Source organism: Eleutherodactylus coqui, chromosome 3, assembly GCF_035609145.1.
Source record: "Eleutherodactylus coqui strain aEleCoq1 chromosome 3, aEleCoq1.hap1, whole genome shotgun sequence".
Lineage (NCBI taxonomy): Eukaryota > Metazoa > Chordata > Amphibia > Anura > Eleutherodactylidae > Eleutherodactylus > Eleutherodactylus coqui.
Window position 1 is genome coordinate 201749726 of NC_089839.1, and position 14510 is coordinate 201764235.

General features: G+C 43.8%; 1 protein-coding gene across 1 annotated transcript in view; it reads left to right on the plus strand.

Moving 5' to 3' along the window:
- QARS1 (glutaminyl-tRNA synthetase 1) overlaps nucleotides 1-14510 on the plus strand; it is a 65244-nt gene that overhangs the window by 27091 nt on the left and 23643 nt on the right. Inside the window, exons 8-11 of the mRNA XM_066596788.1 lie at nucleotides 9797-9868; nucleotides 13676-13761; nucleotides 13989-14075; nucleotides 14316-14415. Of these exons, the coding sequence (XP_066452885.1) occupies nucleotides 9797-9868; nucleotides 13676-13761; nucleotides 13989-14075; nucleotides 14316-14415 (345 nt within the window). The remainder of the gene's footprint in view (nucleotides 1-9796; nucleotides 9869-13675; nucleotides 13762-13988; nucleotides 14076-14315; nucleotides 14416-14510) is intronic.

Here is a 14510-nt window from a genome sequence, read left to right on the forward strand (position 1 = left end):
ACCGGCTGCTCCTTTCGTTTGGGCCCCGTTGTGAATATGGACATAATATTAGGGCCACAATGGGTATGCTTCTAAACACAAGACAAACAGGGGGATCCATTTTGTGGTACAAGTCTTCATTCCTATGTATGCTGTGCAAAAAAAGCTGTTTTAAAAGTGACATAATTGCCAAAAAAATTAAAATCGTAATTTATTCCTTCTGCTCTGCTTAGATTAATTGAAAAACTGTAGGGTCAAAATGCGCATTATACCCCTAGATGAATTCGGTCAGGGGTCTAGTTTTAAAAATGGAGTCATTTGTGGGGGTTCTCCATCATTTTAGTCACTCGAGGGCTCTACAAGTGTGCAATAGGGCCTAAATTGCCTTCAAGCAAAATGACTTCTGAAAGCCTCCGGCTGCTCTTTTCGGTTTGGGCCCCATTGTGCAAACGGACACAAGATTAGGGCCACAATGGGTATGTTTCTGAACACAGGACAAACGGGGGTATCCATTTTGGGTGCAAATACTCATTTTCATGTGCACTATAGAAAAAGGAATACATTAAGGGGTGTAGTTTTTAAAATGGGGTAATTTGTGGGGGTATCTATCATTCTGCCACCGACGAACCTTTCCAATTTTGGCTTAGTGTAGGAAAGGAAAATGTTAAAAATCAATGTTAAATGTGCACGTCTCTTACATTGGAAAAAGTTTATTTTTTTTAACCATTTGTGTCCAGAATAAAGTAAACAGATGGAAATATATATCTTATCAAGATTTTGTACGGTATGTTTGCACACATTTAAGATATTGCAGTTGAAAATGTGAAAAAATTACCATTTAAAAAAAAAAAAATTTCCCCAATTTTGACTCTTTTAATAAATATACACATTCTATCAGACTATTTGTACCTCCTAAATGAAGTACAACGTGTCGAAAAAACAATGTCCGAATCGCTTGGATATGCAAAACCTTTACAGAGTTATTCTATGTTAAAGTGACATATGACAGATTTCCGCGCAAACAGGCTTGGTCACCAAGGGGTTAAGCATAGAAAATTCTTGTATCAATTATGTTCTATTTCAAGGGAAATAATCCTTGAAAAAGACACTCTGTACATAAGCAAAGAATAATACTAAAGTATCTAGAAGGGATGATGACTACAAGGACATGTGTTGGAGAAGACTTCATTATTCTGAATTGTGAGCGTACAAACTGGTAAAGGAGCGCTGTGCTCTACAGCATTATACGTGTTACTATCACAGTCACGTCAGAGACCCGTCAGCGGGTTTAAACCTGAGGATAGTCCTTAAATATGGCTGATTCCGCTCATCAGGAAACAAATCTCATCCACATGGCACGGAAAAAATCAGCTCGCAAATGGCGGTGGAATTGCCATTCGGTGCAGATTTAAGTCCATGGAGTTCATGTTTTCAGCGACTGACCCCGCCATAGCGGTGTGTATTGTATGTGGCTTTTTCTCAATCCCCTGCATCCAATCCATTCTGTGGGGTTGTAGCCCAAGGCCAAGTTCTGCTAGAAATTAGCTCGTTTAAACACAAATTTCTTACGTGGTTTTGCATTGTGGCTGGCGCCAATTTCTAACATTGCCTCTGTCAATGGAAATAATTTGCTTGTGGCGATCCTGACAAAGCGTCTTTTTTTTGGTATGTTTTTTTGTTTTGGTGATCCCATTGTGATAGGGATTTCAGATCTGCACGTGGATGAGAGAGAAAATCTGCGCCTTTTATAGATGTCGACACTGATTGGGACACTTTTTTTAACGTAGCGTCTGCAGCAGATTTTGGCTTTCATGCATTCTCCTCTTTGGATAACCTCTTTTATATATCCTCTATATAACCGGACATCCTCTTTTAAGGCATATTCTGCAGATATATATATATAATTTTTTTTCATCCATCCAACGGATAAGTGAAAGCTGATAGATCTGTGGGAGACCCATGATGATCCCTGCGGGGTTGCTTCTTCTGCCCACAATGAGGTCAGACTGAGCGGAGTGGGGGGCACGCATGCACTGCTCTTTGCCATCCGGTAGTCCCATTGAAAATGAAGAGTACAAAGTGCTTGACTATTTCCATTAGCATCATTGAAACGAATGGAGCGGCGGCAACACATGTCCAGGTAGCGCTCCATTCAATCTGATGTCACTGCAGGCAGGAGAAGCAACCCCGCAGTGAGGAGGAGCATGGGTGCCTCCTTCTTGGGATTGGTGGGAGTCCCAGCGGTCGGATGCCAATCTATCAGTTTTCACCTTTCTAGTGGATTGGTAAAAGCTTGAAAAGGCTTTCAGTCTCCGAAATAACTTTTTAAGGCCCCTCATATACTTTTTAGCAACTGTATAACAAGCGATAGTTTGTCTGACAGCTGTTTCCACCGGCTCCCCCCATACATGTGACTGTTCGTTTTGGATGAACGTTCATGTGTTTGGATGCGGCTTACCTCCCTAGACAGCTCTGGCGTTGGCTTAATCCTTGAAGATTAAAAGAACCAGGGTTCTACATACCTGCCCCTCCTCGTCTCCATTATTTATTTTTTTTAATGCGAATGATCAGTCTGTAAAAATAAAAAATAAACCCCGATGTGAATACACCCTGGCAGACCAATGCTGGTGTGTGCTGTCAGTAACAATACACCTCTGTGAATGGGCTCTAGTGTGGAATCAGAAGACAGAGAACGGGTTACAAAATCGCTAAGGACGTTTTTATTTTGGGCTGCATTCCAAATTTTCTACCCCTCGAAGTTGTAACTGCTTTCCGACAAGCATCTGATAATATGGCGCCAGATGAGAAGAATTTTACACATTCGTTTTGCTGCTTTCCTTTTTTTTTCCCTTCCACTTTTGTGCTGGGAGTGGCGAGGGAAGGGTTAATGCACATGTTCCCGCTCCTCACTCACTCTTTTATACCAGTAGCGGTGAGGATTGTTTATCTAGCAATTAGAGTCGGCTGTTAAGAAGGCCCAATTTCCAAGGGGCCTCTGTGGGCTGCGAGGAGTCTGCCGATTTTCTCCCAAGATGCCAGTAGGTGACATTAAGACGCTGCCTTCTGCCAATTGGGAGGGATTCCCGCTCATAAGGAACACACAGGATTATTGATAGGCTTGGGTTCCCCCTCCTTTTCGTAAGACTTTATGGACAAGACTTGGCTGAGAAGAGAGAGACATGTAAGAAAATAATCGCGCCGGCTCTGCTGGCGGCAGCCGCCGCATGTGGAATTGTGAAGTGTCTGTTCAACAATCATAAGGCATGAAAAGACGACGGCGGCTCCAAGAGTCCACAGCGCCTTTTATGGAGCATAAAGCTGGAGGAGGAAGAGCTGCATGATGGGAGTTTCTAGGAAAGTTGGGTGGCAACTAATTTGGGCAGGGCGATGCTTTCTACTGTATAGAACCTCTTTAAAAGTCCGTTCACGCGAATGCAGATTTTCCAGAGTTTAAAATTCATATTAAATTACTCATAAAAAGTTGCATAATTTTGTACGGATTTTTGACGCAAATCCGCAACAGAATTTATGCCTTCAATTTAAAGGGCGATATCTGCGGCGCATCTGCATCAAAATCTATTGTTCAATTGTTTGTTGGTCTGGCGCACTTGTGAACTAAGATGCTTTCTGCAGAAAGCAGATAGCGCTGTTCTTATTGCAGTGGCCAGGCTTGGTATTGCAGGCAGTTTCTTTTCATTTCAGTGGGAACTTGGCCTGTAATACCAAGCTTGGCCACTGCAGTGGGAACGGAGCTGTCTGCTTACTCTCGAATCAGCTTGCTACACATTCCTACCACTGATTTTCTGCGCTACCTATGTGGTGTGCAAATCGCTATTGAACGGTCCGAAAGATAGTTCCACTCCCCCTCCTTACTTGCAACACGCTAATGAGTGACGTTTCCAGCTCAGACTGGAAACCCAATATGACATTGTATAGGCTTTGGAGAGATGAACGGACATCATTGCAAATGTGTGGAAGCCAAAAGCGTTACACAGATGTGTGGCGTCTCTAGTCTGAGCTGGCGATATCTGAATGAGGGGCATGCTTGCAGGTATGGAGGATGAGAAAATCCAGACTATTACGTCAGCAGAACCTCCCATTGTATGGTTCCATAGCGATTTGCATACTGCAATTTGTAGGATGCAATATTTAGTTGTTTTTTTTCTTTCCCTCCATTCATCCTGCAAACTTCTGCTGACTTCTCCCCCAAAAAAGGGACGCTGTTCATATTTCCAGACTAGATGTTCCAGTTCACCCCAAAGATGTTCAGGTTGGGACTCTGTGCATCCAGTCCAATCGTAGAACATCCATATCATACCAGACCATAAGAGAACCTTAGCAGTACTTAACTGTTTGCACAACACTCAGGTAAAAGTCTTTTCCTAGGCACAAGTACCTCCATCTAATGTGAAGATGGAGTAGTGCAATTCATCACTCCATAGATTGTTCTTTCATTGTTCAACTGTCAAATGACACTCCTTGTGCTGTTGTAGACTGGCAATTCATCTTTGAGAGAACTGGGCAGACATTTGCAGGATGAATGGAGGGAAATGCCAGCAAAAGTTTTTTCAGCTGTTAATAGAAAGTATGCCATGGAGAGTATCTGATGTCATTAGGGCTGAAGGAGCCCCACTAAGTATTAACTTATGGAAATATAGTACATTTCATTTTTCTTGCGTGTCTAGTTACTTTTGGTAGGATAGTGTTTCTCAGGCATGTATCCTGTTGAAAAGCTTCTCCGTGAAATTACTACTTTTGCTGATGCCAGGGAGAGCGGCATGGAGTTCATGTTCCCAGAAGCCGCTTTATTTTACATCGCCTGTTGGCATTCTAGGAACGTCAAAGGTGATGATTGAGGTAGGGCTAGCAGCCAGGGAGGATGCCACCGGCAGAGAGCCGCTCTATACGGCCCTGTTCATTTTCTAGGAAAGTCACAGCCAGAATCTAAACACTGTCAGTTCTGACAATCTGCAGATAGTGCTGTGTGTGTTCCATCACATAGCGGGATGAGAACGCTGCAGCTTGCACCCCTCACACAGGCTGCTACCAGTTATGCCTGCAGAGGTCCTCTTTCAACATTTCTCAGCACTGGCCTGTTCCTCCATGTGACTAAAGCCCCTCCCCAACACATTAGTGTTTAGTCGTCGGAATTCGGCTAATTTCGGTAGAACTAAATAACCCTCCAATAAACTTTCCCCTACAGATACTGGTGGGAATAAGGCCGGTTTCACACGGGCATCAAAATCGTGTGGGTTTTCTCGCGGTGCGACAGTTCTACAAATCGCATTCATGTGAAGCCCATGCTTTCCAATGGGTTCTTTCTCATGAGCGATGCTTTGTGGGCTGCTACATTGTGAGTGGGTAAAATCACGGCACGCTCTATACAGCCTTGATTTGCTGTGTTTTATAGCCCATGTTTCCCTATGGAGGCCTCCTTTGTGTTGCATCGCACGAAAATGCGGTTTTCATGCGGTGCAATGCAACTTCTTTAGTAGGAAGTCCTACTGATTGAGCCCGAAAATAAGCCCTGGCTTCTTTTTGTTTAAAATTGTTATATATATATTACACATACAGCAGCTGTCCACTCCGCTGCACTTGTTCTTGCAGGTCCACTACACACTTGCTTGTCGTCTTCAACCAGCGTTCCCTGGTCAGGGGGTTCAAAAACCCCGCCTCCAGGAAGCTTTGGCTCTGATTTGGTTTTCAAGCGCCGCGGCTCAGCCAATCACTACAGAGCTCGATTAACCAATCACAGCAATTTTAAAGGAGGCAAGGGCTTATTTTTGAGGTAGGGCTTATATTTCAAGCCCCCCTCCCGAAAATCCTGACAAGAGTGCTATAATGTTGCACAACCATATAGTGACACCAAATCGTGATCTCTTCACAAGAAAACGCAGCAATATCACACAGAACATGGATGCGACTATCGCTGTTGCCTGTCTAAAAGAGGCCTAAGGATTGGGGGACATTGAATTTTACAATTTCATCACACAATCTTTTTGTTCCTAGGGAGATAAAACCCAGCCAGACAGCTCTGGAGTCAGCTTATCTCCCTAAGCTCACAAATGCTCAGTCAAGCTCAATGTAGGGAAATAATGATATAACGCCTGTTATATTCACACGTACCACATCATGACAGGTATTCTATAAGCTGACTCTACCTAATTGTAGTTAGATGTTAGTCTTATATATTATTTTGAGGAACACCCTATAGAGGGCAAATCATGAGAATAGCAAGATTTGTGATAAATCAGTTGCAATTTGTATCCATTTATTTAGCATTTACCTTATTGGCATATAACTAACTGGCATTAACCCATGCACATTCTGTTTCTCAGTAAATATTTCAGCTTAAAGGCTGTTTTACACGCAACGATTATTGCTGAAACGGCTGAACGACTGAACAAAGATTTCTTTGCATAAAATTACAGTAGTTTCTATCAGTTGTTTGCTCAGGTGGGCATGTGTTGATGCGAGGGACTATCTAGTCTGCAGGATTCCATTGTCTTCTCCTTACATGAGTAAACAATGTACTAATTATGTATGCAAGGCAAACACAATGAGTACATTGTTTACTCCCCTCCAGTCATCAAGCCACTCAAAAGACTGAACAATTCCCATTCAAATGGAACGAATTTTGAACTGCCTGACTACTATTTTTATGCTGGCTAAAAACCAGCCATAAACAACAAGTGAATGAATAGTGCATGACTGCCCGCGTTTACATTATCATGTGAACGAATTTTGAGCAATAATCGTTGCTTGTAAATGGGCCTTAAGGCTCCCATGTTATCTGGCATCTGTTTATGGTGTACTATACGGATGGTTGGAACTTATTCTGTAAAATAGAAAGATCACATGCTGTAGATACGTCCTCTATAGGCAGAAACTGTCACCTTTTGTCCAAGAGCTGATATTTCTTGTTTTATGTTAAAACTTCTTTCTGCTTTCATTAGATAAAGAACAAAGACAAAACTGCATTCTTGGTGTGTGGGGCATGGTATTCCAATTGCTTCTCATAAACTAGTTTCTATGTATCTGAACTAAAACAACTTCAAGGCATTAATAATAATAAAGTAGTTTAAGGCAAAATTGATAATACTTTGTCATTTCCCTACCATGTATGCTCTGTTTAGAGTTTTTGGTCATCATAGAGGAAAGTCCACCACTTGGGACCCTGTCCTCTCTAAGCCATAATGAAGCTCTGTTCCCATTCTGGTGAACTCAGGCCACCCATATACAGTTGCAATCAATTTTTCAACATCTGTTGCAATTCGGTTTATTTGCCAAATTTACAAACTTTCATCTGCTTGCAAAAATCAAACAAGGAAAAATTAAATGACTCAAAACAACTAATATAAGAAGTGGTTTTCTCCAAATTCACTACAACATACCACTTTTACTGACTACTGCAGTCTCAGAATTATTCACCCCTGAATGGAATTCACCATAAAGACACAAATTTGCAGATCATATATTTCTTAAGCACACCTGATGTAACTAATCAAGGGATTCATTAGTTTTATCAGGTGTGCTTGAGATAAAATACATGAAATACCTGGAGTGGCGAGGACTTTTTTGACTGATCTTTGAATGCATGCTAAAAATATAGGTAAAGGTGTATTTATCTGGTGAGCCAATGACTGAATGATAATTCGTTCACTTTTATTTGTCGTTTGTTTTATGCAGCCATAAAAGCCATTGTTGGCTCGTTCACTTACCTTTCGATTTAAACACTGACCGTCCAGTCTTTGACATTCGCTTTTATACAGCGGATGTGAAGGACTGAATGATTTTCGTATGAACGAGCCAACTATGCATCTGCCTGTCCAAATGGCTGCACAAAAGTGAATGAGCTAGCGATGTCAGTCCCTCGTTCAACAGAGAATCTGCTCCTCTAGAAGGACCCTATCAAGAGAGTGGTCCGAAAAGTTAAAGGGGTTGTCCCGCGAAAGCAAGTGGGGTTATACACTTCTGTATGGCCATATTAATGCACTTTGTAATATACATCGTGCATTAAATATGAGCCATACAGAAGTTATTCACTTACCTGTTCCGTTGCTAGCGTCCTCGTCTCCATGGTGCCGTCTAATTTCAGCGTCTAATCGCCCGATTAGACGCGCTTGCGCAGTCCGGTCGTCTTTCTTCTGAATGGGGCCGCTCGTGCCGGAGAGCGGCTCCTCGTAGCTCCGCCCCGTCACGTGTGCCGATTCCAGCCAATCAGGAGGCTGGAATCGGCAACGGACCGCACAGAAGACCTGCGGTCCACCGAGGGTGAAGATCCCGGCGGCCATCTTAGCAAGGTAAGTACGAAGTCGCAGCAGCGCCGGGATTCGGGTAAGTACCGGGCGTTTTTTTTTTGTTTTTTTTTTTACCCCTGCATCGGGTTTGTCTCGCGACGAACCGGGGGGCTATTGAAAAAAAAAAACCCCGTTTCGGCGCGGGACAACCCCTTTAAGTGAAGCGGAGGATACAGAAAAGATAGCAAAGGCAGGTCTAAAACTGGCTCACCAGTTTTATTACATATTGGAAATTCCTCACTTTTGGGACGCCACCTACTTTTCTGTCCAGTAGCCCAGAATATTTGATAATTCGGCAGCTATCAGCGATGTGAAGATATCGTACCGTGCGATTTCCTGCTTGGTGGTCTGCAGAAAGCACAGGCCCCGAATTATGTTCTGTGTATAATTTGGCCACCGAGGCTCAACTAGTAATGAATAGTCGGTGCAAGCCTGTTGGGATAATGTTCCCTTGGTGGGCGGACTGGTCTTCAGTGTGGTTCTGCAGACTTCTCCTAGAAAGGGAACTATGAGATGGAGGAGGGAAACTTCCATACTCCATTCATTGGCTTTACAAGGTGCATTCACGTTCGAAGGTCTCTCTAAATTTTTTTTATTTTTTTTTTAATAAAACACTACTGACCCCAGAAAGCTGAAAGTTTTGTCACTTCTCGGCAAAATCTCCCTCCTGACATACACCTCCTAAAAATGTTGATTGCACGGCCGCTGCGAATGCTTCTTTAGGGGTCTGTTTTGCCCACTGAAAAATTTCTGCTGCTGACTTCTTTGGCAGCGGTAAGTCCGTGCGCTTCCATTGTGCCGACTGCCATTTTTGGTTTTAAAAACTGGCATCCACATCTTTTCCATTGTGACAATTGACAAAATGAAGGCAACATTCATGCCGTTATCACGTGTCAAGATCACCTGAAACATTGCCACGCACGCAGCCTTGTGATCGTCGGTCAGCATTGCCAGTAGTTGGTACCATGTGTGAATATAAAGTCCCAGCTCTTGTCTTTTTAGTTCTCCAGTTGCTTTATCAAATCCTCCCTAGTATAAAATAATCCTCCTAATTAAACGTGTAAGGATTAAAGTACCAGCGAGCTCCTGAGCTGCAGCGTTCTCAGAAGTCACGTGCAGCTCCCATGCTCGCGCCCCTCAGCCGCTCTAATGACAGGATTCACATAACTCAGAAATTCCTAGAAAACCAGGATTTAGATTAGTTTGCGTTTCCTGGAACTTTCTTGTAGAACAGTGTACGCTATATACAGTGCGGCGCAGATGGGATCTGGCCTGGCTCAACCTCACCGTCTACTGGCCAGTTGTGTAATTACAACGATCTGTATCCATATGGTGGGATCTGATACAATTCTTGCCAGTAAATCTATATGGCTCCTGCAAAGAAACCAGGTTTCTATCCGATTGGTGCTAATCGGGTTCATTTATAGTCCATCCCATGGAGGGAGTGATGTGGATACAATCTGTACAGCTCTATAGAATATGTTGCCACCATCTAAACAATCCTTCTCTTTCTGCAGGTGAAGTGACGCTAGAAACTGCATCTCTGATGGAGCAATTAAGAGGAGAGGCCTTAAAGTTCCACAAGCCAGGTAGGTTAGCCGCTGCTCAATGCACCGCCGGACCATTTAGTGATTTGCAGTGTTTGTAGGAGCTGTAAAGTATTCAAGGGGTTTCCTGGGACTGCACCATTATATGATCCTCAGGATAGGTCATCAGTAGTTGATCAGTGAAGGTCCATCACTGAGGATCCCCGCCGGTCAGCTGATTGACATGATGGCAGTGGTCAGGTGGGTGCCGCTGTCGTTCCAGTCCGTAGCAGGCAGTGCCTGGTATTGCAGCTTGTTCCCATTCACTAACAGCGCCCATACTTACTGAGCACTTACTAGCCCCACATCCCTCAGAATGCAGGCAGCCAAGTTGCTATATGGAGGAGCAGTCCATAGGTGCAAAATACTGATGAGAAACCACTCACATATCTATCGTGTATTGAAGGGAGTGACTGATTAGTATTATATTGCAGACAGATAAGGCCTATGAGGGGGGCAAACCAACTAATATGTGGTGCACCATGCAGGATTGCAACCTAAGCATTGTCAGAAACCAATCCCTCCCCTAGAAGTTGTCGGATAGAATGAAACTTTCTCTGTGTAATTGTAACTTTGATATAAGTAAAGGCCCATTTACACGGAGCTATGATCGCTCAAACGACAGTTTGAGTGACGGCTTTGGGCGATCATTTTCAATCAACTATTAAGTAGCTACTCAGCTACTTAATAGCTTATTAGTGTGCAAATGAAGCCTTTAGCTGAAATCCGTTAATAGCCGGAGGGCTCTTATCTCCATTCAGCTCCTTTGTTCTCCGACGGGTAACAATGCTATCAGCACTACCCACGGAGAATGAGCGTGCGGTCCTGATAAGACTGCAGGACGATTTTTAGGTTGGCCAGAGTTTCACGATCAGCTAGCAGTGCACGAAAAGTGCGTGATGGCCGCGTGTTTAGACGCAACGATTATCACTGAAACGATCGCTTTTTAGCGTTTTTTTTTAAAGCGATCATTGCTCCGTGTAAATGGGCCTTAAGTGATTACAATATCAGAGAAAAAGGGTTATTTATTGCATTAAACTGAACACTTGAAGGGAGGCTCTAGTACCCTGTTGTACCGCCTCTAGCTTGGATACAAGATGTGATACCGGCGGACATGGAGGCACAAAGGTTTCGTATCGTATCCTGCCACACATCTCTCCACATTTGCTGTAACTGAGCCTCTAGATCATGCAAACTAATAGGTTGTTGAATTTGGTGACCCAGATGGTCCCATACATGTTCTACTGGCGATAAATCTGGCGGGGGGCAGTGTGCAAGGGCAGGATTAAGGCCCTCGACCCCCCCCCCCGAGGTCCCCAGCCACGAACATGTTCATCGTCTGTGCCCAAACTAAACCTGGATTCCTCACTGAAGACAACCCAGTTCCACTTTGTAGCATCCAGTCAAAAGCAGTACATGTAATGGGCGCCGTGAGACCAAATGTCCTTCAGCCAAGCACCTAGAAATGGTTCTGACAGACACAGGGGTGTGATGATGGGGCCACCTGTCTCTGGATGGCGGACAACGAAACAGTTGGAGCTGCTCGTGCTTGTTGGACAATCAAACTATCCTCTCTACTGGTAGTCTGTCTGGCCCATCCTGAGCCCGGTCGCCTTGTTTGCCCTCACTCATCCACTGGTCCCAACACCTCCTAACAGTCTGGTCAGAACGGCCCAGGTGGGGGACCATTCATCGATTCGACCATCCAGCTTCTCACATCCCAATAATGCGCCCCTCTCACTCTGGTAACGGGGTGACATCTCTTCTCTGCATCGTAGAGGCGTCTAGTGGTCAACAAGCTCTACACAAGCGGAAGAAGAGGTCACTACACACAAGGAGCCTCTGAGAGCCTTTATAGGCCAAGGGGGGAACCACTTTTAGGGCCTCAGGTGACAAGACCGTTCATCTAATCACCACAACTCTAATCATTTACATATCTGCATGAGATGGTACTGCATACCAAATTTTGCAGCAAAACGACAACTTCTAGGGGATTATTATTATTATTATTATTATTTATTATTATTAATTATTATAAATATATAGACCTTGTATATATCAATTTTTTTTTTCTCTGTTGGTTAATATTTTGGCCAAAATACACAAGCTCACAGCCCACATCAAGGGCATTAACGTTCCAATGTGGTTTACTACTTAAAATGCAGGGAAACCCGCAGGGCTGAATTATGTGGCATCATTAATGGGCTGTAAGCCTTCATGGTGCACCACACGTATCAGCGGGACTGGCACACTTTGTATGCCTCATCTATAGGAAATTGCCAAAGGCAAGAAATCGCCTAAATATTGTTATACCCTCCCAAACACAAAATAAAAAGTATACTTTATTAATATATATGCGCTCAAACAAAAACAAAGACAAAGACACTTTAAAATAAAGGAATAGGTGGCTGAACAGGATCCTGACTAGATCCATAAAAGAACTCTGTGTATATTAGCCAGGCTGTATGGGCAGCAATCTTTAGCCACTATTATATTTACACCGCATGCAGTGTTCGGCGAAACGACGCGACTGCAGGTAGCCAATACTGGGATGTACAGGGTGTCACTTGACAGAGGCGCCACAGAAAACAGCCAAAATATAAGCTTCCAATGAACTGCTATACTGATAGTGCCTTTAATCACAATTGTGACAAAAGCTGGAAATATCGTAAATCTCTGTATATTAACATAGCACACTATGTTGTGCTGCTATGTTACCCAGTGAACTGCTATGCTGACCATGCACCGATCACAGCCGTGACAGAGGTTAGAAGTGTCAGAGAGGACACTAGTATACACACACCGCATGCAGAGTTTAGGGAAATGCTGTGACTGTTGGCAGCCAGTAATAGGATGCAAAGGATGTGAGTTAATGGAGGTGCTATACAGGCAGCCTGGTTATAAGTATCCAATGGGCTGCTATGCTGATCTAATCTAAAGGCACATAACACATGCCCTCCCAACATGTCTCACCACAAGGCTTTATCAAGGGAACTCGGGTAGGATACAGTGGGGTATAATACCGGTACTAAGCAGCCACTTTCCATGGGACCGATGTATGTGACATCACAGGCCTGTCCTGAGGATGGGTCATCAGTCCTGGTAAACCTCTTAATTCCAGTTGATCACAAATTAATATTGTTCAAGGGGCATTATGGCTGAAATGGGAGTGTACCTCTGTACATGGTGGCTGGGAGTATGGTGACAGCCACGCAGGATGTGCCACACTGACTTCTGCCCACCTGCAGTATGCATACTGATGGCTCTCTATCTATAAACCTAGCGTCTGACAGCAATGTGCACATCTTATCTTCTGACACCAGAGGACGCTCTCCACACTCAGTCCATTGTGAACCTGTTACCACAGTACAGCAGCCCATACACCTTCAAGAAGTATCCAATGGGTGGTCGTCTATGTGGCAGCTCTTTCCCCTTGGCTCCCCCATATACATAAACGTTCATGTGTTTAGGGAGGTAAGCTGCGGCTAGACCGCTCTGGTGGTGGCTTATCTTTCAAAAGGATCAAGGTTTAAAACTCTACGTCTCAATCCTCTTTCTTGTTCATCTGTTGGAAAGTTGCGCCACCCCCATACACATCAGAGAGTTGTCCGGTCGTGCCGTTCTCAGCGACTTCGGACTACGGAAGTCTAAAGTGTGTGTGGGGGCGCCAGCGCTCACGTCACATAAGTCATCTGTAATAATTCGCTGTTAACTAATGATTTTTTTTCTGTACAAGTCAATCATTTAGAAATTGGAGAAGTGACCATTTTTACCTGCTGGCTGAGTGTTTCTTTCTGTCCATTTATTTAGGTGAAAATTACAAGACGGAAGGATATGTTGTAACTCCAAAAACCATGGATTTGCTGAAAAAACACCTGGAGATCACCGGGGGACAGGTAGCAACCATGGCTAACATTATGGCTTACAAAGGTTAGATGTCTGTAGCCCCTACATACGATAGAAGTCACTACTTGGCCAAGAGGGCCCTGTGTGCTTAACCCTTGAAGCTGGGGACTCTTCCCATCCCATCCACAGAATATGCCAGTGTGCAAAACATCTATTACCAACAACTTCACCCGATCTGTTGTAAAATTATAATATTATATTTTTATTTTTTTTACAGGTGAGAACGAGGTTTCCTCCTGAACCAAACGGCATTCTGCACATTGGTCACGCCAAAGCCATCAATTTTAACTTTGGATTTGCAAAGGTGAGCTGGTGGTCCGTGATCTGTCAGTCATACACAGGACTTGTCCCACCTGGTGTGAAGTGCAAATATGTAGGACCCGATGCTGGGTAATTTTACAGAGCAGAACCAGCCTATATACCTGTGTGTGCCAGCCTATACTTGGCAGAAATACAAGTGAAATGTCCTCACATAATGATTTTTCTTGGCCGTGAAGTTTGGAACCAGGTGATTGCTAAGTATCTTTCTGCTATACGCACACAGGCAAACGGTGGCATCTGTTTTCTCCGCTATGACGACACAAACCCGGAAAAGGAGGAAGAGAAGTATTTCACAGCCATCAGAGACATGGTGGAATGGCTAGGTATGTATAAGTGGATAGGTACTGTGTACTGATGCAGTACCCTACATCTGCCACACGGTGGTACTGTTGGCCAGATTCCTAGATGGCGTATGACA